Source organism: Sander lucioperca, chromosome 5, assembly GCF_008315115.2.
Source record: "Sander lucioperca isolate FBNREF2018 chromosome 5, SLUC_FBN_1.2, whole genome shotgun sequence".
Classification (NCBI taxonomy): domain Eukaryota; kingdom Metazoa; phylum Chordata; class Actinopteri; order Perciformes; family Percidae; genus Sander; species Sander lucioperca.
Genome location: NC_050177.1, coordinates 1,533,445 through 1,556,536, shown reverse-complemented (window position 1 = coordinate 1,556,536; position 23,092 = coordinate 1,533,445). Strand labels below are relative to the sequence as shown.

The 23,092-nt window shown below is 41.6% G+C and overlaps 1 protein-coding gene and 1 long non-coding RNA gene across 2 annotated transcripts; one reads left to right on the top strand and one right to left on the bottom strand.

Moving 5' to 3' along the window:
- The first annotated feature begins 216 nt into the window (after positions 1–216).
- si:ch211-14c7.2 lies at positions 217–19,071 on the top strand. The gene is made up of 7 exons (XM_036001002.1): positions 217–675; positions 1,373–4,632; positions 7,849–8,048; positions 11,281–11,402; positions 14,003–14,117; positions 16,429–16,925; positions 16,957–19,071. The coding sequence occupies exons 2-6, from the start codon at positions 1,941–1,943 to the stop codon at positions 16,558–16,560; spliced, it is 3,261 nt and encodes a 1,086-aa protein (XP_035856895.1). The 5' UTR covers positions 217–675; positions 1,373–1,940; the 3' UTR covers positions 16,561–16,925; positions 16,957–19,071.
- Positions 19,072–22,052: 2,981 nt separating this feature from the next.
- LOC116053140 lies at positions 22,053–23,044 on the bottom strand. Its single transcript, XR_004897293.1, has 3 exons — positions 22,718–23,044; positions 22,550–22,625; positions 22,053–22,430 (listed from the first exon to the last, which is right to left on the bottom strand). It is a non-coding gene; the product is annotated as an uncharacterized LOC116053140 (long non-coding RNA).
- Between the last annotated feature and the right edge of the window lie 48 nt (positions 23,045–23,092).

Sequence of the window (23,092 nt, the reverse complement as noted above, 5' to 3'; positions counted from 1 at the left end):
GACTGTGAAGAGATATTCGCTGAATTTGATATTGGATTAACATCACTTACTCTCCCTTTAATTAAGGAAACAGGGTTGTAGGTTAAAAATGTTGTTTTATCGTGCACCAATGTGTCATCAACAACCCCGCATACTCTTCCACTCTCCTCAGCTCCCCGTGCCTCTGTGTGGCACGAATCGCCTCTCCTATCGGTGAGTGGGCTGCAAGTCAAATGAGCTCTCCGTCATCCTGCTATGTGAGCGCACCGGAGGCTACTGCGGTAAGATGCGGCGACGCACGATGCCGAGCGGTTGATGACATGATGCGCAGTGGCCGAACGACTGGGGGGAGACACGGAAATAAGATTCACTGCGTGGTGTTCAGCTCTAATTTAGACGATGGGACAGAAGTGAATGCATGTTTAACTCATTTGTAGTGCTGTAGCGCCAGTGGTGCAGGCCGACTGGAAGGATGTGGCGGCGCTGATCCCACTAAAGGACGCTCCACAGCCCGAGGACGGTTGAATAAAGGCTTCGTCAGTAAACAACAAGGAAGCACAAAGACATTAAGTAAAGGACACTTCATTCAAAGCCTGGACCGGAGACACCTAGGCATCGAACGAGCTAAGAAACAAGCAAACCTTTCATCGGGCATCCCTTTCAGGACATAAAGGCTGGGGATAGTGGTTTTTCCAGGTACAGTGTGTGGTTTGACGTTGTTCATCTTCATCATAGTGGTACACAGCCTGCTGATAGGAGTAGGCTAAGTGTGATATGCGTGGCCCAAACCTATTTCTGCTGCTTATGTGGCGGTTTTATTGAGTGACTTTGGGTAAATCCTTTAAACTGTGTAGGCATGAGTAGTGGATTTATGGATTTATGGCCACCTGTGTTTCATTTTTAGTCCAGTTGATGATTCTCTATGGCTGATGCAACGACTAATTTAATTGGAACCACAATGGACATGGTGTGAATGCACATTTTTATATAAGATTGGGGCTTGATTGTGTAGGAGCAGTTTGAAAAGAAGCCACTTGGATTTAAATGTATGACCTTTGACAGACTCACACCCCCACAGACATGATAGCTGTAATCCAGTCAGCCAAAAGTCAAACAAAATCACCTCTCTGCGTGGAATTCATTATGAGAAATTATGTTTTCATTTACATTTTAATTACATCTGCCTAGAATCCGCTCTAATTGCTTTCTAATTAATCAGACAGTTGAAATAAAGGATTGAACTGTGTCTCGCATGATGCGTGCTATATTTACCATATCAAACAATTAGACTAACTGATGAGTCTATTGTTTCTTAATGTGCGCACAGCACTTTTTTTTTTTTTTTTCAACAGTTTGTCCTGATTTTCCTTGTTTTGTCCCACTTCCCCTGCAGGTGGTTTTATGACAGCTGAGTCAGTGAGAAAGACTGGCCGACGGGGTGGGCAGTGAAGCTCTGAAGAAGGCATCGCTGAGCATCAGTCTGGTTGAAAACAAACTTCTCATTATCCTCTCCATCATCGGCGCTGACAGCTGGACGTCTGACCTGGGCGTTTCTTTTCTTCGCCAGGAGACTCTCCAAAGTTAAGGAGCGATTAAGGGGAAACAGAAGCACAACTCCATCTCGCTGTCAGGAAAAACAACCCATTCTATTTTTGTCTTTGTGTCCAAAAACTCAGATGTCGTTAGAATGCACTGAGTCAGCTCTCTCTTGCAGTGTCAAGTAAATATATTCTCCCTTGTCAGAATGAATCAGTAAGACATTCTCAAGAGTATTTCAGCTACTGCATAATGCTTAGGGTATTTTTTTCCAAACTGTGATCTTTTTACATTTGAGCTTTCACGCTCTGAATCAAGAATAGACTCTTGATAGGGCCAGCATTCTCTTATAAATGAGAATTCAACTTGACCTGACAGGCTGCATTTTAATAAAGTATAAGCGAGGATGAACCAATAAAACATAAATGAGGCCAACAACAAGCACCATGCTCCAGCAGAATAACAACAACAACTACCCCTGCCTGAATGTGTCAGGCTCCACCCGGGACATGCTCCAGAAGTGCTCCAGAGCCTCTCTGCCCTTCCCCAGCCGGCTGGAGCTGGGCCTGGGAGACCTGCCGCTGATCCGAGGCCTCCGAGCCTGGGCCCTGTGCTCCAAGAGCCGCCGAAAGGCTGGTGGTATGCTGGGAGGAGGACAAGCCCCCACAGCTCCTCCTGTGGTCCGCGGGGGTTCGACTTCCTGCCCCAGGCCTGCAGATGTGTACCTGAGCGGGGAGTGGGGTCGCATGGGGTACGGGCTTCCCTTGGGACTGGATGCCAGGCAGGCTGGGATCGGAGCTTTGGTAACAGTTGCCACTCTGAAGACCTCAGAGGGTGGTGGGAAGACCCAAACTCAATGCCTCTTCCTCCGGACTGAGAAAGGGAGCTGTTTGTACTCCACAGCTAAGCCCAGTTCTGGTGCGACTAACAGTGCCGCCTCCAGCGTGGTTGGGGGATGGCTGAGAGGGAAGACAGGAGGAGAAGGAGGAGGAGGCAGAGACATCCCAACTGGGAGAAGGGACAATGGGCCAACTCCGCCGGCACATACCGGAGTAAACCGGGTTAGGGTGCGATCTGGCCGGAGATGGAGGAAATCCAGTAATGCAGCAGCCCGGGAGAAAACAGGCGTGAGCAGAGAGAGGCATCAGAGTAGCAGGGAGGATCCTGCCGGAGAAATCCCTCTGGAAGAAAGGCAGGAAGAGCTAGACAAAGGAGGCCTGGCCAGTAAACAGTTTCCCAGCCCGCAGCAGGACAGCAGGAGAGCCAGACAGGAGAAAGAGGGAGCATGCAGAAGTCCTAGATGCTGCCACAATGCTTCTCTCAAAACCTGTACTCAGTGTGGAAGGAAAGCACAGAGGAGGGAAAGCCAGGATCCACACGAGGGAGGTGAAAGTCCAAGAAGAAGCACCTCAAACAGGCTGAACAGTGAGGTGAAAGGAATGAGGAAGGAGAGGCAAAAGAATGAGGAGGAGGAGAAGGAATGCCTCAGCACATTAGAGTCATCTAACTCTGTTTTGGCTGTACCAAAACCTGACCTAGAATTGAACCACTTTCACCCAGAATCTCACAGCGGCTGTGATGTTGAAGAGATCAGAGAAGCCGAGAGCAACGAGGAGCTAAAGGCACAAACCTCTCACGGCAAGGACGACTATACGGAGAGAGAGGAGGATACAAACTCTGAGGTTATGAAAATACATACCGGACTTGATGATTTCATTCATGGCCACTCTGGACCGGTGACAGATGACTTTACATCACGACATAACAGATATTGTGACAGAAAACAAAGTGTAAAAGAAGTAATAGCAGCTAATGTGAATGGATTTTCGGATCACGTGGAGGCAGATCAAGAATCAGAAAAAGAGATGGAGAGTGCGGATGTTGAAGAGGAGGAAGGGAGCTTTAATCAGACGCCTACAGGATTCTCGGTTGTATCTGACTGCTATGAGGACGTCTCTGTCTCCACCTGCCCTGCCTCCATCAGCACCGCAGTCTCCCCCGAGCACTGCAATGCTGACCGTGACACTTGTGGTGGTCGGAGAGAGCAAGAGAACAGCAGAGAAGATTCCCTCGAGGGGTATCAACAAGGGGTAGCAGACCCAGGGATTAGTACGGGTAAAGAAGAACTGGATGTAAGCACATTTGAGCAACAAGAGCTGAACTGTGTGGCTGACGAGGACAACACTGGGAACGAGAACAAAAACAGAAAACCTCTGTTGCTCTTTCAAACGGTAGGAAACAGCAAAGAGCTGGAGGAGAGAGAGGCTCCATTGTCGCCTCTCAGACACGTAGCTCCTTCCATTTTTGAGACAGACAGCAGAAACGTTACCGAAAACAGTTGCCACCGTTGTACAACTGAGCTTAATGGAGCAGAGCGGAGAGATGAGCTGGTGTGGGATGTTAGAGAAGAGGAGTCACAGGAGGAGAATATAGGGGAGAGAGTAAATCCTAGGGAAGGGGATGAAGCCGGGGAGATTTGGAGAAGGGAGTGCACCTGCAACGAGCCAGACGATGGCGAGGGTAAAAGCGATGACGATAAAGAACGACACCCTGAGGATGACTTGAATGACAGTACCATACAGGAGGATAATGACAAAGAAGTAACGAAAAACTGTGCACTAAAAGACAACTGGGGATGCAGTGGAAGGAAGAAAGAGGTTGGAGCCACCTGTGGACAAACAAGCATCAGTCACATTGAAGCGAATGGAGAGACCAGCACAAACATCACAAATGTTGCCTGTGCTGATCCCTCCACCGCTCTTGCACACTCCCTGGCTAATCCTGCCCCCTTGTTGCCTCCCCTGGGATCCATGGCAACATGCCTGCCCTGTCTGGAGACGGAGGAGGAGGAGGAGGAGGAGAAGGAAGGGGTCGGCGTGCCAGCACAAGACCTAAAAGAAGGCCAGGAAGGGAAGAGGAGGCTCGGGAGACAGGTGGAAGAGCACGGCGAGGAGGAGAGGGGCTCCACCGTGGCCACTGAGGAGGTGGGGAAAGAGGAGGAGGAGGATAAGGAGGAAGATGAGTTTGGAGTATTCATGCAGGCAGAGGGAAAGCCAGCCTGCAGCGCGGGATACACCATGTCTGCCTCAGTGCCTTGTGGGAGCAGAGAAAGTGCTGGTGAGTCTCATGGTTTGTCGTTCTGTGTCTTCTTAGCTGGCCTTGCCCTCCCTCTCTTTCTTTCTCTTTTAGTATCTCTCGCCTTTGGGAGCTTCAGTAAGTTTGCCTTTCTGTTTGACAGACATGGGAAAGAGGATCTTTTGGTTAAAGGCAACTAAGCTGACCTCAGAAGTAGAGTATTACAGAGATGTCAGAAACACACAGATTTAGAGACCGAAGAATATCAGCACTCAGGGTATTAGTGCATTTTTAACCTTTTGTACAGTTCTAGGAATGCATATACACATACTCTGTTTTAAAGGGCCATACCAAACCACATAGACTCTATGTCACAGTTAATCACTGCAAACCCTGCTGTATGTGTTAGAAATGTGAATCTATTTTTCCAGTTGTTACAGTATGGATTAGAAGCCACATTATCATTATGAGGTCATCAAGTGGAGACTTTTTAAATCAATCTGGACATATGATCTAACACTGACAAACAATACTGGAGACTTGGAGGTGCTATTTTGGACGCTTCTGGTTCTGGAAGTTAAAGTCCAATTCATTTTTTCCATTAATATTGTTATGTGACTCACAGTTGGTTCACCTAACTCTCCCAGTTAAATTATGATACAAAAGATTTACAAATTAGAAAAACATTTGGTTTGTTGATAAAAAGTTGAAGCTTCAAGCCTGTGGAAACCCCCCCCCCCCCCCCCTCCCAGGTGCATTTCAGCTATTTCAAAATCATGCTATGTGTGTAGCTAATGGCGTTGAAAGCTAAAGATTAGAGTGTTGAGAAAACTGAAACACAATCTGAAATTTACAGAAATGTACTGTTCCTGGTCAGTTTTGGATTAATTTGACAACTATGTTGCCGTGTTTTGTTCACAAATTCAAAGATGAAGCGTTCGCTGCAGCTCTGATTTCGCACCTCTGACGGGCTTCTTCCCATAGCAATGGCAGCCGAGGCTCATGGGTATTGTAGTATTTGGGCCCATTCACCACTGGCAAAATGATGAACCAAACATGATTTTTCAGAAACGATGTTGAGATATATAAAACTGATAAGATAAACTAAACAGTATGATCATCAAATAAACCAGAAGAGTCGCATGTTTCTGTGTGTATGTTAAAAGACAATCTAAATGGAAATGTATAATGAGGGGCACACTTCTGGAATGGAAACAAATGGCTGTGATTGGAAGGAAAAATCAATCCAAAAATGTATCGCAAATGGTCACAAATGTAAAGTATACATGATTTATCGTGAAGGAGCTAAAACTCACAAGCACACTGGTATGGTCCTTTTAAAGCAAAAAAATACTAAATACTAAATGTACTAATAAATAATGTCAGACTCATCCACAGCGCTCTGAGTTAACTGAATAACTAAAATAATAATCTGACAATATAATGTAGCACTCATGACACACATGCAGCTGGGTGTGTGGCATCTTTGTGCCTTTTTGTTTTTCTGTGTTAATCAGTCTTTATGTTCTCTTGTTATGTTCCCTTTGGCTAATCACCTAAGCCCAGTTTCCACTGCGGGGCCAAACAAGGCTAAGCCGGGTTTTACTTATTATTTATTTCTCAGTTTATCCACCTCAAGACATTTTTGTGATTATTTAAACATATTGCTAAAGAGTTATCAGCAGAAGGTGCTGTCTACAGTGACAGAAAGCCCTTTGTGTGCATTTAATGTGTTAAAGGATTATTCCAGTGTTTTTGCAAGTTTTTACTCCTTAAGGGTCACTTTAAGCTTGCTCTGATTGGTTGTAGGTCTATTCAATTGCGTCCAGAGGCATTTGTGCCTCTCGCCCCTTGGAAAAATCGAAATGAACTAAGACGTTCCGGACTAATACACATTTGCAAATTAGTCTGGCTATGTCAGGTTAGCTCACTTCACCTACATGACAACAAAAATGCTTTTTTTGCACCTTTAGTAGCCATGCAGATCATTTTGGTTTGATTTGCCAAAAGCAATGGCTCAGCAATGGAAGGTAAGGTATGAATGCGTGAAGTCCCTTCCTTGCAGAGAGTCCCCTGATACAGCTGGTAACTTCTCAGCAATGACTCACACACAAATACTGTATTCACTCACTTGTTTACTTGCAACAGAGTGATTAAAGGTCCCGTATTGTAAAAAGTGAGATTTCTTGAGTTTTCTTTTATTATAAAGCAGGTTGAGGTGCTCTATATAAATACTGTGAAAGTATCAAAACACTCAATCCACAGAGAAATGCACACAGCCCGTATTTAGAAACTGTGCCTTTAAACGAACCGCCAGGACTTCCGTCATTCCCCGGCTGCAATGATGGAGCAGAGACTCAGAGATCGCAGATGCAGAAGACCCGGAAGCACTGACCAATCAGAGCAGACTGGGCTTTTTCGGGAGGGGGGCTTAAAGAGACAGGCGCTATAAAAAGTGTGTTTCAGACAGAGGGTGAATACAGGATATATTTTGACAGATAGTATTCAAAAAATAATGTAAACATGTTCTAGTAGAAACCCAAAATACAAATGTGAACATGAAAATGAGCATAATATGGGACCTTTAACGTAACAATTAATGCAACTCGTCATGAACTGCTGCTGAAAAAGAACACCCAGGTTTGAGGGGGTGCTAAGATCCCATGGTTTACCTTCTGATACCAAATCTCAGGGTATATTGGCTGATACAGCTCCAACGTTAATTTAAAACCTGTGTTCCTGTGTTCAGGTGTAAAAAATCACACTGAAACTACACAGCAATTCTGAAGTATTAGCGGAGACGTTCAAACTACAACATTCTTTTTCTTTGGCTTGTGCAAAATGTAATGATATTCTTCTAAAAGGTTCATCAAGCGTGTTGTTAGAGGTTTATAGTGACCGAACATTGTAACTGGGATGTTGTTGGGATGGTAGTAGAAGTATGAGTGGCAGATATCCCCAAATCTTGGCATCTGGAATTAAACTAAAACTACCTGGCTAAATGCCACTGGGAGTGTCAATTAGTTAAACTGACTCTTTACGTTGTAATCCTAATAATTATTTTCAGTTATAATAAATGCCGGTTGTTGCTATTGCACAGCTAACCCCTTCAGTGCAATGTAGGTTTAGTTGGTCGTCCATCCAGGTCATCTGAATGAGGGCGAAGCAAGCTGGAAATGCACAACAACACTACAGGGACATATACAACGGAGACTGTAGACTAATATTAACCGTGTGTGTGTTTGTGTCTGATAACAGCACTTGGAAACCACGCCATCACCGGGGAGTCGACCCACTGGACACCAGGCTGGACAGACAGCTCCTTCCACCAATCAGACGACACCTGGACAGCTTTTCCTCAGGATTCGTCAGATGAAGGCCGAGACATGGTGGGACAGTGGTGGCCAACCAGCGCCGTGGAGGAGAGCAGAAACAGCCTCTTGGCCAATCAGAATCTGGTATAGTTGTACTTCTGTGCTCGGCCTCTTTAAGATGGCTTCCACATAACCATAAAGTAGAAATTTACCCTTAGATCTTCTTACACACCTACCCACACACACACACACACACACACACACACACACACACACACAATGCAGACTGCGTCCAAGCCTCTCCTTTGAGTATAAGTGACACTCACACACAAAATTCTCGCTGTTTTGAGATTAAGACCTGTTTGAAGTAATACATTGATGTAATAAATTGCATTAGTGGTTTTTTTAAGAGATACTTTTTCATTCTTACTGAATTAGTTATTTTACTTTTACTTCTACTTAAGTCATAATCATTTTAAATTAACAATACTTTGACCGTAAGACACATGTATGAGCATACAGTAGCTAGCTTTGGTTTTTTTTGGGCATTTCTGCCTTTATTAGATAGGAAAGCTGAGATATGAAAGGGGAAGACATGCAGGTCGGATTCAACCCCTGGACCTTCTGCGTCGAGGAAAAACCTCTGTATGTGTGTGCCCGCTCTACCAACTGAGCTAACCAGCCGCTAGCTAGCTTTGTTGATAGTTCATGAACATGCTAGTTAGTTGTTCTGGCTGCATTGCTTAGGGGTCTCTTGACGCTACCATCACTGCAAGAATGCATATCTCTGAGGTGAATTCCTGTTGAATGTTGGTGAAAACTGTAATTTTACACAAGATCATGTTCTTTATTATGAAAAAGTGACAACGTTTTAGATAGATATTAGATTTTCTGCAGGCATACTGTATCAAAGTTGTGGTCAAAACTCACTATCAAAATAACCAATACCTTCTATTTGAAGTAACCTTTATGTCTAAATCCTATCACTTGCCCAGATCTAGGCCAACCCTGGGTTTAAACTATTTTAAAATACAGAGGGTGATATGGATTTTTTTGGTAGCAAATTGCTCATGATTTTGGCCTTTAGCTGGCCTTGTGTTCATACAAATATTCCCTTTTCAGGGTCAATTTGAGTCTAAACTGTATTTTCTGAATCTCAGACCAAATAGTTTGCAACTATTGATATTGAAAGTCAGACAGAAAATCAAAGCCAGTGGTAACTGCAGATCCCCGGGACAGCTAATGTTGCGGGCAGATTGCTTCTAAAGTGAAAAGTGTTCCAAAATAAATGGACTGCATTTATATAGCGCTTTTCTAGTCTTAGCGACCACTCAAATCACTTTACAATACAAGCCAGGATTCACACATTCATACACTGATGGCAGAGGCTACCATGCAAGGTGCCACCTGCTCAGCAGGAGGGGAGAGATAAACATTCACACTTTGGGGTTCAGCATCTTGCTCAAGGACACTTTGACATGTAGACTGCAGGGGCTCTACTTCTAGTGCTTTGAGATTGCTTTAAAAAAAACCTGTGCAACTCAGACACAGCAGTGGTGCCATTCCAATGTATTTACTATGGCTTTGTCCACAGACAAAAAAGAACTTTAAAGTGAAATTAGACCCACAAACAAGAACTGTTTTTAAGCTTCCATTCCCACCATTTTAGCTCAAACCTAAAACCCTTTGCATTCCTGGTACTGTAAGAATATTTGAATTAAAGCATCCACTTAGAGGTATTTGAGGTTGAGTTACTGAGGCTGCTTCAATATCTAACAACACACCACTGTCCTCTCCCCACTTAATTTTCCAGCTGAGGGCTAAATGTGTTGACACAGGCTGGCTGCTGGCTGCAAGGCCCCTGAGGCTCCCAAAGTAGATCAATAACAACAATAAACACGCAGTATATGGAATATTTTTCTGTTTATAAATCCAGGCCGCATTTATCAGAGCAGTTGTACCCCAAAGGACAGCTATACTGCATGTTATCCTAGATGTGTCTAAAATAAACTGGTCATGACTTATTTCAGCTAATTAGACTTTTGTGCATCATTTAATTTGGAGCAATAGGTATGCGACACGAGGGAATTCTTTCAAACTTTACCCTAGAACATGCCTGTCTGAAAAGAGAGAATTTTTTTCACACTCCATGCGGTAAAATCATGGAACAAGCTTCCAGAAGAAGCTGTGCATTCTCCTTCAATTCATTCTTTTAAGAATAAGTTGGATGCATTTTGCCTGTCAAAAGGTGTAATGTATAATTATAAAGCGTGTCAGTAATTTAAGTAACTTATTTATGAAAACAAAATGTTGAAATGTGAATATATAGTGGCTGGGTTGGGTCAGTGGCTAGAGCAGGCGCTTGTATACATAGAGGTTTATTCCTTGATGCAGCGGTCCAGGGTTCGAGTCTGACCTGTGACCATTTCCTGCATGTCTGCAAAAAAGTGAATATATATATATATAATTTTGTGTTGCTTGAGTCTGTAAAGGAGGATTTTATATCCTGTACCAGAATTTTTTTTCAATAAATTTAATCTGCGTATCCACCTGAAGCCACTTCTTTGACATTTGTGGTTTTTATGGAAATGTTCATCAGCCTCAGCTATAGGCCTACTGAGTATTTAGTGCTAATTAGCTGCTAGCATGACTGTAGACTCTTTAGACATGTTAATCAACGCCTTATTCTGACTGTTTTTTTTTTTTTAATCATTGGATCCAAAATGTGACTTGTTTAGAAGTAATTATGAGCCATACTGTCGTTGGTGTTTTTCAGTTTCCTGCACCAATACCATGGAAACAGTTTTTAGACCTAAAACTAGTCGTGTTTTTGTTTTGTTTTTTTAACTCACATTAGATCCTCTAAGCTCTCAGTGCTTTTTTTTCTTTAAAAATTGGGAAAGAAAAAGAAGCCGGCACTGCAGGAAGACTCTCCCAGTGGACATCTAACACAGTGAAAAGATGTAGATGAAAAATGAGCTCTGCGGAAAGCTGCAGTGAAGGAGAGTGTTGGGAGAAAACTGCTTTCAAATGAGTTGACTCATATGCTTATAGTGTAATGAAGAGGCCTTCAAAACAATTAAGTATAGGCGCCCAGATAGCTCAGTTGGGCTCCTGTATATAGAGGTTTACTCCTTGACGCAGTGGGCCCGGGTTCGACTCCGACCTGCGGCACTTTGCTGCATGTCATTCCCCCTCTCTCTCTCCCCTTTCATGTTTTCATCTGTCCTGTCAATTAAAGGCCTAAAATGCCCCAAAAAAATCCTCTTAAAAAAAAAAACAATCAAGTATTAAGTTCAAACGTGATGAACTGAAGAGGGCTGCCAAACTCTCTGATGTTGTAGTAACTGATGAGATGTCTTTGTCTGTCCTGTAGGCGGCTGTCTTTGCTGAAGCCTTCCCCTCGCTGCCTGCTTCATCTTCAAGTGACCCCTGTGACCACGATACTGTTCCCACACTGACCCAGCTCCTCAGGGGCAGAGCCAGCCAGGACCAGGGGTAGGTAGACCATCTCGACTGAGCCCACACAAGGCTGTTTTATTCACTTCAAACATCGGATGAAGTTATTCTTTTCTCTAATACAGATGCTGGCGGGCTGGCTTGTTAGTTAGCTTGCATGCTAGAAGGCTCAATTCTCAGTTCAGCATCATCTGTATTAGAGAAAAGAATCACTTCATCCGATGTTTAAAGTGAATAAATTAGCCTTTGCCAGCCTACTTACTGGAGTTCCACAACTACACATATCCTGTTACAAGAACAGATGTGGCTGTATTATTTGTGTCCCCTTCAATAATTCTCTTAAGAAATGTTATGGTTATTGTCCCCCTCCGTCCGTTAGATGAAATGTACGCCCATGCATTTTGATTTACTGTATATCAATTGATCTGCTGCAGTGTTTGCTGGCTGTGTTGACGCATTGCTCCAATTTGTAGCCCCCAAAAGGACGTATTAAAGCACACAGAAAACTCTACATGACGTGCTTGTAATCCGCTTTAGGAAAATGACATGGAGGATTCTTTCCTGTCAGAAGCTCATATCTACTGCAAATGTGACAGGACATGAACACAGCAACAGTACAGCAAGTGTGCAACAGCTGAGCAGTTTAACAACTAGAGGAAAATATGTGTTTTCTAATGTGGGATGTTTTATCCTTTATGCTCATGCTTTACGCTCATGATAACATGAAAGTGGGATGACACAGTAACCGTCACTCGTTTGAACAGGGGACTGTTGATCACAAGTGGGTTTCTCCCTGAAAATTATATATATTTTGCTATATATATTTTTATATTATGCTTTTTGGCTTTTTCCCTTTCCTTTATTGTGTTATATATCTCGTGTATGCATGTTATAGGTTTACAAATTGAAAAAGCCCAAAGTCCACCCCAAAGGGAGTTACCATTTCCAACAGAAAACACTGTTCACAAACTGCTCCAAACAGCTCTATTGTAGTCCAGCCTTTACTTCAGAGACAAACGTGCGTATCTTTGTAACACATGTTATAATGCTCGCCTAGCTGCTAGCGTGGCACGCCCTCAAACTCTGCTTCTGACTGGCTAGTAGTCCTTACCTAGCTACTGAGCATGTGCAACTCCCAACTAAGATGGAACAGTGAGATGCCTCACTCTGTAGCTAAAACAGAGAGCTCAACACACAGGGTGAAAAGAGGAGCTGCAGCAATGTGCAGTACAACAAAAATATGGTGTTTTTTGAAAATTAAACCATGTAAACCTATTCAGGTACAACCTCTAAATACAATTAAGAAACTGAAAATGTGCATAATATGAGCACTTTAATTAAAATTGAAATGTATTTTGGTCTGTAAATAATTACACAAACAATATGTGATTAAAAGAACAGAAAAAACAAACGGATAACAAAGAAATCCTCTTTAACAGAAATACAATGATTTTTATTTATTGTTTTACATTAATCCTGAGCCTTTGTTTTTAAACATGCATACCCCTACAATTATATTGTGTTACTCTCTTTTTATTAACTTTTTTGATACTTAATTGCATGATTAATGCTGTTTTAAAATATTGTCAAATCTCAGAATTTTTTTTCTTTGATTTAAGGCTCTGCGATTCCAATCCAGTACACTTTTTGTCAAATTCAGTGAATATGTCCTCGCTGACTCCACCTTTTCATAAACCACCAATTCATTTTTGCGTAGTGCAATCATATGGAATAAATACTACTGAATTGAGCATTATTCATACAAGAGCAGTTGGTTAATGATATATAATAACAATAATGTGTATCATCAACAATATGCAACATCTGCCAGTGATTAGTACCTAAGAAGAGATTTCCTTTGTCTCTGACGCTAAAATGTTTGTGAGTTTTCAGTGTCTCAGAGATGTCACATCATAGTCATACCAAAGGAATTATTTTTCTTTGCAAGTATTGAACATTTCTGCATTTGCATCAGCACTGTTTGTTTCTATGTATTTGTGCCAGAGTTGTGCAGTGGAGAACCACGAGCTTATGGAAATAAGTACAAAAGAAAAAAGTCCTCATTTGATGTTTTGTTGTAAAATCTATGTTAGAATCATTGTAGTTGTGTGGATTTGTGGATCAGTTTTTTAAATGTAACAAATTGTGGCCACCCAGTGGTTTATGTGGTGAACTGCAAGGTGGGGGTTGACTGCATCTCTGAAAACAGAACATGTTCATTGATGCACATTGCGATTTAACAAATATGGGTTGTTGGAATGCTGACATTGTTTATTGGAGCACCATTTGCCATTATTCAGTATCATCAGTTTCATTAACGAAATAATTTAAAAGCAGTTCACAGACTGAATTTACATTGAAGTGACGCATAAATTCTCCCAAGAAAATCCCAAATAACATGGACGATTTACTGTGGGTAGTTATCTGATTCCCAAGTTTCATTGAGGAGTTTGTATATCAAATAAAGGATTTGAATAAAGTCACTACTTATTGACCATTTAAGTTTCAGTAATCCAGCTTTATAGCATTTTTCCGTAAATGAAGACTGTCTTCAAAACTCTCCTGTCACACCTGTCACTCTGTGAGAAAAACAACATCCATTGAATCATTGCTTCCTCTGTTCCTGTTTGACCCTGCAGGCTGTTGGACAGTTTCCATGACTTGAACAAAATGATATGCCAGAGATACAAGAGAGAGAATGGCGTGTCTCGTGACCTGCTGCTGAGGACTTTGCGCCTGGCGCAGCCGCACACTGTGAGTAACTACTGGTATCATTCACACTGACAGACGTGGGGAATGGAACTGCAGCATTCTTTAGAAAACATAATCTATCTCATATCAAAATATGTCTCCTATATATCTCATATCAAAGTATAACTCGATTCACATCATGCTGACGTGTTTCAGCATTCTGTTTAGAAAACACTTTTCAAATCAAATGTTACGGTAAATGATTTCTCTGTCTCTACACACACACACACACACACACACACACACACACACACACACACACATTATTTCTACACATAAGTTTGTGCAGAGGAATTAGCACAGAGCACTTAGTGTCCAATTACCATTTGTTAAGCGTCAAGGTTTTTAAATTGAATTTGTCAGGGCAGCCTTAACAGCATGTCAAATGACCTGATAGTGCTGTTTAACTGAAGAAAATGGCAGCTCCATTCAAATGAAGTGGCCGCTGTTAAATGCAAAACACTCCTAACGCTTCACCGCCGCTGATAAATGAACAGAGCAGGCAGGCTGGTCGCAGAGTTGAACCAAACCATGTGAGAAAGCTACAGAGCACCTGATGTGTGATTTACACCTCCAGGATTAGCAGAGCAGGAACTACCACTGTGTTTTTATTTATTGTTTTAGCTATTAATCTTGTCTTTTCTTGAGTTATTCAGGAGGTACGTGTCAGCTAACCATTCATTAGCTGTTACTTACTGATTTGTTGCTTATTTGGTAACTACTGAATTAGATTTTTTTAACGGTTTTATTTGTGAAATTATACAAAGGTTTTATTCTTAATGATCCCAGTCACGTCCACACAGTGAGGCATACAGCTTATTAAATAAACACTGCAATCGGATCAGTACCTGGTATCGGCCCATACCTACTGTAGTCCTGCATTGCCAGACCTATCTGGACTGGCTCCTCCACACATACAATCTGGGATAAGAGAAAAAAAAACATAGACTGTATAAGGAGAAAAAAAAACGCTTGGGCTTGTTTACATTCCTTTAAACCAATCACAATCGTCTTGGGCAGCGCTATAGGCTCCAGCCGCAGTGACGGTGGCTCTGCAAAATGATCTCTGGAAGGAACTTGTTTTGGTGGAACATTTGCATCCCGCAAAAGAAAACGCCAGAGACGATATTAAATGAAGTTAACTGTTCACACAATACAGTAACATGATCTATTTAAATTAGGGGGATACATGGTTAAATGTAATTTTACCAGTGTATCAGCGTGTGTATTTCGTCTACAGCAATCCCACCAATCGGTCCCAAAACGTCCCAGTTAGAGAGTTAATGCCGTAACCATATTCTTTCTAAATCTTTACAATCATTCCCCGAAAGAACCAAGCAGGCCTGCCTTGTTCTATGATCCAAATCTTCTTCAAAACTGAGTCGGGTATGGCTACAGCCTGGAGACCTCCCGTCTCATGTCTCCCGTCTCATACCCTCCCGGCGCGTGCCGTCCCAGAGCTTCGACTTTTCAAAATAAAAGCTTGCGTCTAGTCAATCATGCAAATGAATACAATTTCTTTTTTTTCAGCAGATGTCTTAGTTACAACACGATGGAGCTAGCAAAGCAGTTTTGTGTTTATATGTGCGGGCGGGATTTATTCATTTTGGGAAATCCCATGATCTCCACAAAGCTATAGCTCAAATTGGCTGGCTGACTAAACAGGTAGGGACTAGAAATCCTGTCTTGTTTTGTTTTTTGTATTTCAAGAGCAAATTGCTCCACAGTATGAATACAGATTGATTATCACTTATTTTGTTGGTAACCGTTGTTGTCGTTATAATCACAATATTACACTTAGTAGGCCTACACGTCAGTAATGCGCCTTTTCGGACCTCAAAAAACTTACCATTTCTAGCGTATAGCTTGCTAGCTCGAAGGTTGTTGTTGTTTCCCGTAGCGAACAGAGTTTGAGAACGGCAACACAGAGAGTGGAAGGTGAGGGACATCCAGTGTAACATCTGGCAGCACCGGATGTGAGGCAGTTATCCTGGAAATGTATTGTCGTTGATCCAGATTAGCCCATACCCAAAGCCAAGTTCCTAGTGTCCCAAAACCCAAGGTGCCGTCATTGAATAAATAAGAAAAATCTTCCATTTACAATCATATAGAAAAAAAACTGCAAATCCTGTCATGGAACCGGATGATCAATTCTCATAATTGTTGTACATACATTTTCTGTCAACCAAAGAATCGATTAATCAACCCATCACTTCAGCACTTAAGGAGTAGACCACAGAGTTGTGTTGCTGATTTTAGCAGGTGTTCAATAGTCTAATATCACATCTGCATCCTCGTGTTCTTATCTCTGCAGGAAAGCAGACCTGCTCCCTGGACATCCAATCGCCGTCTCTCCCCCGGCCTCCCCTCGGCCAATCAGCACGCTCAGAATGCTGCCGCTAAGCGACGGCTGTCATATGACTACAACAGAAACACCATGGAGTAACTCTGCGGGTTCAGCTCTGGTTGGACTGTGATTGATCAACATGTTCCTGAAGAACTGCAGGTTTTAACCCCAGCAGGGCACAACGGACCAACGGCAGGTTTCTCAAGACTCTGGATTAACAACATGTGTACTATCTGCCAGTCAAATACTGATGGATACACTCCCTGGTTAATTAAGCCTGAGCCACAGAGAAGCCGTAACCTGGATGAAAATGGAGCGACGGTTGTGTTTCAGATCTTGTCTCCTCCAGCTCCTGTAGATGGTGGAGTGTTTCCATTACACATGTGCCACTTGTTCACCACCACCACCACCCCCCTCCTCCTGTTTTATATTTTAATTTTCCTATTCGACCCTGCTAACAGCAGGTTGTACAAGGCACTCGTTACTATGTTGGAGGAAGAGTCAAGAACATTATGTCACCACGCCAACCCTAAAATATTTCCTTCCTGTTCTTTTATTATCTAAGATTTTAATTCTACCTAAATAGAAATATTTCTCTTTGTCAGAGCTGCTGTTTTCGGCAGAAGCTGTCTCATTGTTTGAATGAAACCTCAATGGGTTGAGTCACACAAAAACATTGACTTGCAGGGAATGAATGATTTTGGATGGTCAGCATGCTTTGCTAACTAGTTCATCCTTATTGATATAAGCAAATATTTCTTCCTCACTCTTCTCCTTCTCTTATCTTTTGCCTTTTGATTAAAGATGAGATAGTTTTCTTTTCCAGAATAGTGTCACTGTGGCTCCACCAAAGAGTCGTCCAACTCCAACCAATGAGATTGTTTCTTTTTCTAGAGCAGCTCTGCCAGAAAGGCTGTAGAACTGGTGTTGTGTTCGTGTCATGTGGAAGTGGAAGAAAGCAATAAGAGCAAATGATTTCTGTTACAACTTGCAACCATTTAAATTATCATACAGTTCAAGATGGCAGTTGGCAATGTTGAAATTTGCACACGGAAATTATTCTGAAGGTATTTAGCACTAACCTGTTTGGGCGTAAAAAAAAATAAAATAAAATTACATTGTTTTTATAACACACAAGTTCCATTTACAAATGAGTGTGACATAACGCTTCTGTCTGCCTCCCATAAATGATTGTTTTCTTGGAGACAAAAAGCATTTAGTTTATTTATGGAGCACATTTCAAGCCAATTCCAAGTTCTTTACATAACCCATTAAGAGCATTGAGACAAAGTGCAAAAGAAATACACTACAATTAAAACAGTCGTTAAAGAGCCAAGAGAATAGGAAATGAAAACAAGCTCAAATAGAGTAAGCTATAAAATACAAGAATAAAAGTTACAGTGCAGACTAGGAAATTAATTATTTGATTTAATAAGAGGCAGAAGCAAACAGAAAAGTCTTCTGAGAGTTGCAGCGGACCTGTGGTTTTCTGGGAGTTTGTTCCACATATATGGTGCTTAAAAACGGAACGCTGCTTCCCCGTGTTTTGTTCTGACTCTGGGGACAGAAAGCAGACCCGTCACAGACGACGTGAGAGATCTGACAGGCAAACAAGGCATTGACATTTTTTTTTTTTACTCGTAACCTGCCACCTGCCACTACTAGGGGCGCTAATTTATGAAGCGCTTCTATGGGTCCCATTAGAGGGTATTTTCGTATGGTTTGGAGATGTGGTTCAAACCTGTAGTGTATATGTATGGATGCCAACATATCTCTCCAGATGTAAACGTCAGCTAGATTCATGCAAGCGTCAAAGCTCATTTCCCTCCCTTTTGTGTTTCTGAATGAGTGAAGTAACAGAAAATCATATTATCCCACTGGAGAGCAAAGTAAAGCATTATTTTTACTGGCAGAATGCTCACGATGCATCCAGATGGGATGAGTCTTACATTTTTGATGCATGTACTTTCATTGTGTGTTTGCTACAGAAAAGCCAATGACAAGAATTAATCTTGAAATAATTTTGGTTCCTCAGAGAAACAAGTTTGTCTTCCAGTTAGTGCCAACAGGAACACCAATGAAAGTGCCAATGTTTACGAGGTAACGGAAGCGAAGCGGATTCAGGAGGAAACGCTGCCTCTGGTTTCTCAGAGACACTGAAGTAGACTCAAACAAAAATGTTGGCATGTGATGTTTCTCTGTTTTCTTTGTCTTTCCGTCTGGCTTCCTGTTTGCCTCTCTCTCTTTCAGCACGCTCACAGTTGAGTCCACGGGCATAACTTCTGAATCTAGCTGCCGATCAAAACAATGTTTTTCTTTTCTGATAATATTGTTTACATTATGACCACGTCAATGATGCACTGTACATTTTTAATTTCGACATTCTATTACATTTTCTCACCTCAGAAGGTTTATTTTGCTTGTATATTTCAATTGTCAACTCAAATCATTTGTGATGAAATTCAGAAACAATCGAGTGTGTGTGTCTGTCATTTGTACAAACTACAAATTGCTGAAAAAGAAAAGAAATATTTTCTGATCGGTCTCAAATGAGGAAGCAGTTGCCGCCTTGTTAACTGACGTAATAAAATGATACTGTGTGATGGCTGATCACTGCCTTGTGACATTCAGAAGTATGTGACGTGTTAAAAACTGCATTACTGACAAGCTATAATCACCACAAGATAACTACTATTTAACTATTTAAGACCTTTGCCTGAAACAGAGGAACATTTTGGTATCTAATTATGTAAATATATTTATATAAATGAAATAATATAGATGGAAGGACCTGGATAACTCAACAATTAGCTGAGCTGGTATAGATTTGCTTCACGGCCAGAGGAGGAATGATTTCAGAGATCAACAACTCTTTCAATGTATATATGGGCATGAGAGTACTAGATTAAGATAGATTTATAGTTTTTCTAGACTAAAATCTGAATTTAAGTCAGCCAACTCTTTTGTGTGATAAATGTGAAAATGGTGTTGCCTGTTCATGCTACTGCCACACTCTTGAGTGAAAATCCTTGGACGAGGCAGAACATTTCTCTAAATGAGTTGATTTGTTGTATAAAGTGGCAAGAATGTGTTGCATCAAAACGCACAGTGATATACAATCGTGGATTTTTGGAGTATATGTTAATCCTGTCCAGGAGCACTCTGATTTTGTATAAGGATGGTTTGTGCAATAATTAAGTGTCAGGCTCATGACCAAACAGTTATGGACAAAATTCATCACACTGCTGTTTGTTGCCATCAAATTTTGCAGGATTACTCAGGCACCAGATTTCAACAGTCATAACAAAACAGTGTTGAGACGTCCAATAAATGATCCGATTAATTATGCAATAGCAGATTGGATGCATTTTTGTAAGAGAAGTGGTTAAAAAAAAACTATTTTGAAAAATAGCTGCTGAACTGAAATCTGCTGGTCACAAGCTTAAGTGTTTAGCTTGTAGGCAGACTAGCATCATCTCCCCCTGACTATAAATAGACAAACATAAAATAGCACATATCGTGACATCTTCCACTGTTTATCAAAACAACATGTTACGTGTTGTGCTCACATGTATTAATTCACGCATGTTTGTGCAGAGGATAAGAAAGGTATTTATTGAATACTATACTTTGGCTTAGCTCAACTGATATAAGTGATACTGTAGCCTATGATTGGTAAAAAGATTACTATTTATACAGTAGCCGAGCTTAGCATTTCTTTAAATAGGCCTACATAAAAACATATGTATATTTCATTGCAGGTTAGGCAGTTTGTCTGCAGTGTTGCTCAGGAAATCCCACTATATCAAAGGCTGAAGGTTCGCTTTTAAATAAAAAGCCAACATCTCTCCCCAGTGAGATCAGTGAAGCAGCTCTGTGGTCCAGAGAGAGTGAAGAGTTAAGCACTTTATTTGCTGAGTCAGAGCAGCTCCTGCCTCCCTGCTGCTCCGTGTTAACAGAGCTTAGTACTGCGGGGTGGAAAACAGCCGACCTGACCCTGGCCCCACCGTTTACACTGCGGGAGTCGGCCGGCCTTTTACATAAACTCCACAAACAAGACAGCGATTACTTCACGAAGAAAATAACAGAGCATGCGGAGGGTGTTTTATTGTGCCTAGCAACCTCTGTCTGTGAAAACAAGCGGCAGCTGTTAAACCTCTGACGAGTCATGAATTTAGATCTGAGTGTTTTTTGAACTGGAATTTAAAGTGCTCATATTATGCTAAATGGCTTTTCCCCTTACTTTTATTGTGTTATATATCTTTTTTGTGCATGTTATAGGTTTACAAAGTGAAAAAGCCCAAAGTCCACCCCAAAGGAACTTACCATCTCCAACAGAAAACACTGTTCACAAACTGCTCCAAACAGCTCTGTTGTAGTCCAGCCTTTACTTCAGAGACAAACGTGGTCACTTTGTAACACACGTTATAATGCTCGCCTAGCTGCTAGCTGCTAGCTGCTAGCATGGCACGCCCTCATACTCTGCTTCTGACTGGTTAGTAGTCCTTACCTAGGTACTGCACATGTGCGACTCCCAACAAAGATGGAACAGAAGTGAGATGTCTCACCGTAGCTAATACAGAGAGCTCAACACACAGGGTGAAAAGAGGAGCTGCAGCAATGTGCAGTACAACAAAAATATGGTGTTTTTTGAAAATCAAACCATGTAAACCTATTCTGGTACAACCTCTAAATACAATTATGAACCTGAAGATGAGCATAATATGAGCACTTTAAGTTTCATTGAGCTCGACTTAGGGAATCATTTTGGGAAATAAGCTAATTAACTTTCTTGCTGAGCGTTGGATGAGAAGATCACTACCACTCTGCCGCTTTGAATTAAAGGGTTAAGGTTGGGGATAGAAGTTTCCGCTGGTTGCCTGGCAACCTCACGGTAACAACAAGATTTCATTAACTGCTCCCAGCCAACAAATAGTCTGGCACATGACCCTTGTATAACCACAACATGTTTTTTAAACTTTTTTTTACAGACTGAATAAGTGAGATATAATGTTTTAATGAGTAAGAGTTAGAGGTGCTGGTAGGTGGATTCAGTTACCTTTGGACGGTGCTAGGCTAGCTGTTTCCCACTTGTCTTCAGTCTTTATACTAAGCTAAGCTAACCAGCTGCTGGGTGTAGCTTCACATCTACCAAACCAACATGAAAATTGTGTCAATTTATTCATTAAACTCTTGGCAAGAAAGCAAATAAGCATATTTCCCAAAATGTCTAAGAAAATTGCATTAAGTGATCCTCATGTGGAAATGTGTTCCCTAAAAAATGTTCTGTGTACAGCCCCCGTGAACCTACTCCAGCTCCGAGGATAGTGCTTTACTCAAGATGAATGGCAGGAGTATTATATTCTACATTATGATATGCATGATTTTCATATTTGGAGGAAACCCATTACCTGCTATATTCATACCCTAGACTGTATAAAAATCCACACCAAAAAAACCAGGACAGAGATCCAAACCCAGGACCTTCCTTCAACAACTCAAACCGTTGATAGCTGAAAGCCCGGCAACAGCTCTGTGTTTGTGCTACAGAATTGTTTTCTTGTCAGTGGTATAAATGGCCGTGGAAAATCTTTTAGGCCATCATGGACATCATGGGAACTCTCCACTGACCCATACCAGGGTTCTTTAAGGTCAATGTGTGGCTCAGTGATGGGAGAAACTATGGCAGACACTGAGACTTAACTTACAAAAACACTACTGAACAATTACACGATCAAGTAAAATGATTTAGCAGGTTTTATCGACGGTCGGGTTCAGAATATACAGACGTGGATTTACAAGGAACACAGACAGCATGTAACTGGAGCCCACATCTGTCACTTCCTTCAGGCCCAGATACCGTGCAGAATCATGCCGATGACTCAACCTGAATGTGGCCAGCCTAGAACTCTGTCAAGACACGACAGAGCCAGATGAGGACCACATCACAGAAAGGGTGTGGGCCACATCTGGATCACAAAACATGGAGGAGAAAACCTAAAACTGCTGTAAGGGCTAAAAGCAGCAATCGTAGTATTACAACATACAGATACACAGATACATATGCACTAATTTACCACACACTTACCACATATCTGTTACAGTTGAACCAAACAAACATGGCAGCCGGAAGTGACACATCTATCTTGTCGTTTTTGATGATGCTGAGGAAATAAAAGCTTAATTGAAATATAAAATAATGTTAAGTGAGATTCATATTTTGGTAAATTAACCTGGTAATAACAATGGGTCTTACAAGACAAGCAAGGAGATACGTCTCTTCCTGGTTATCTCTGGCCCAAAAAAAAAGCAATAATAATTTATAATTTGGGGAATTTGTTAAAGAAATCTTCATTATTGTGCAGCAGAAGAAGAGGATTATTTTTCATTTCAGTGGGATTGAAAATGTCTTTAAAACAGTGGCAAGTTCTGTCAAACAAGTCACAACTTTATTAAAGTTTTGCTCGGATTTATAATTGAGAAAAGACAGATTAAAAGTGCAATAATCCAACAACGATGTGTTCTTGGTTGACAGAAGCTTGTGATCCCTGTATACACGCCCTTGGGGAGATTTTTCCAGGATCCAGGATGCACTTCCCTTCTGAGTTGAACACACCCTGCTGTGCTGTCT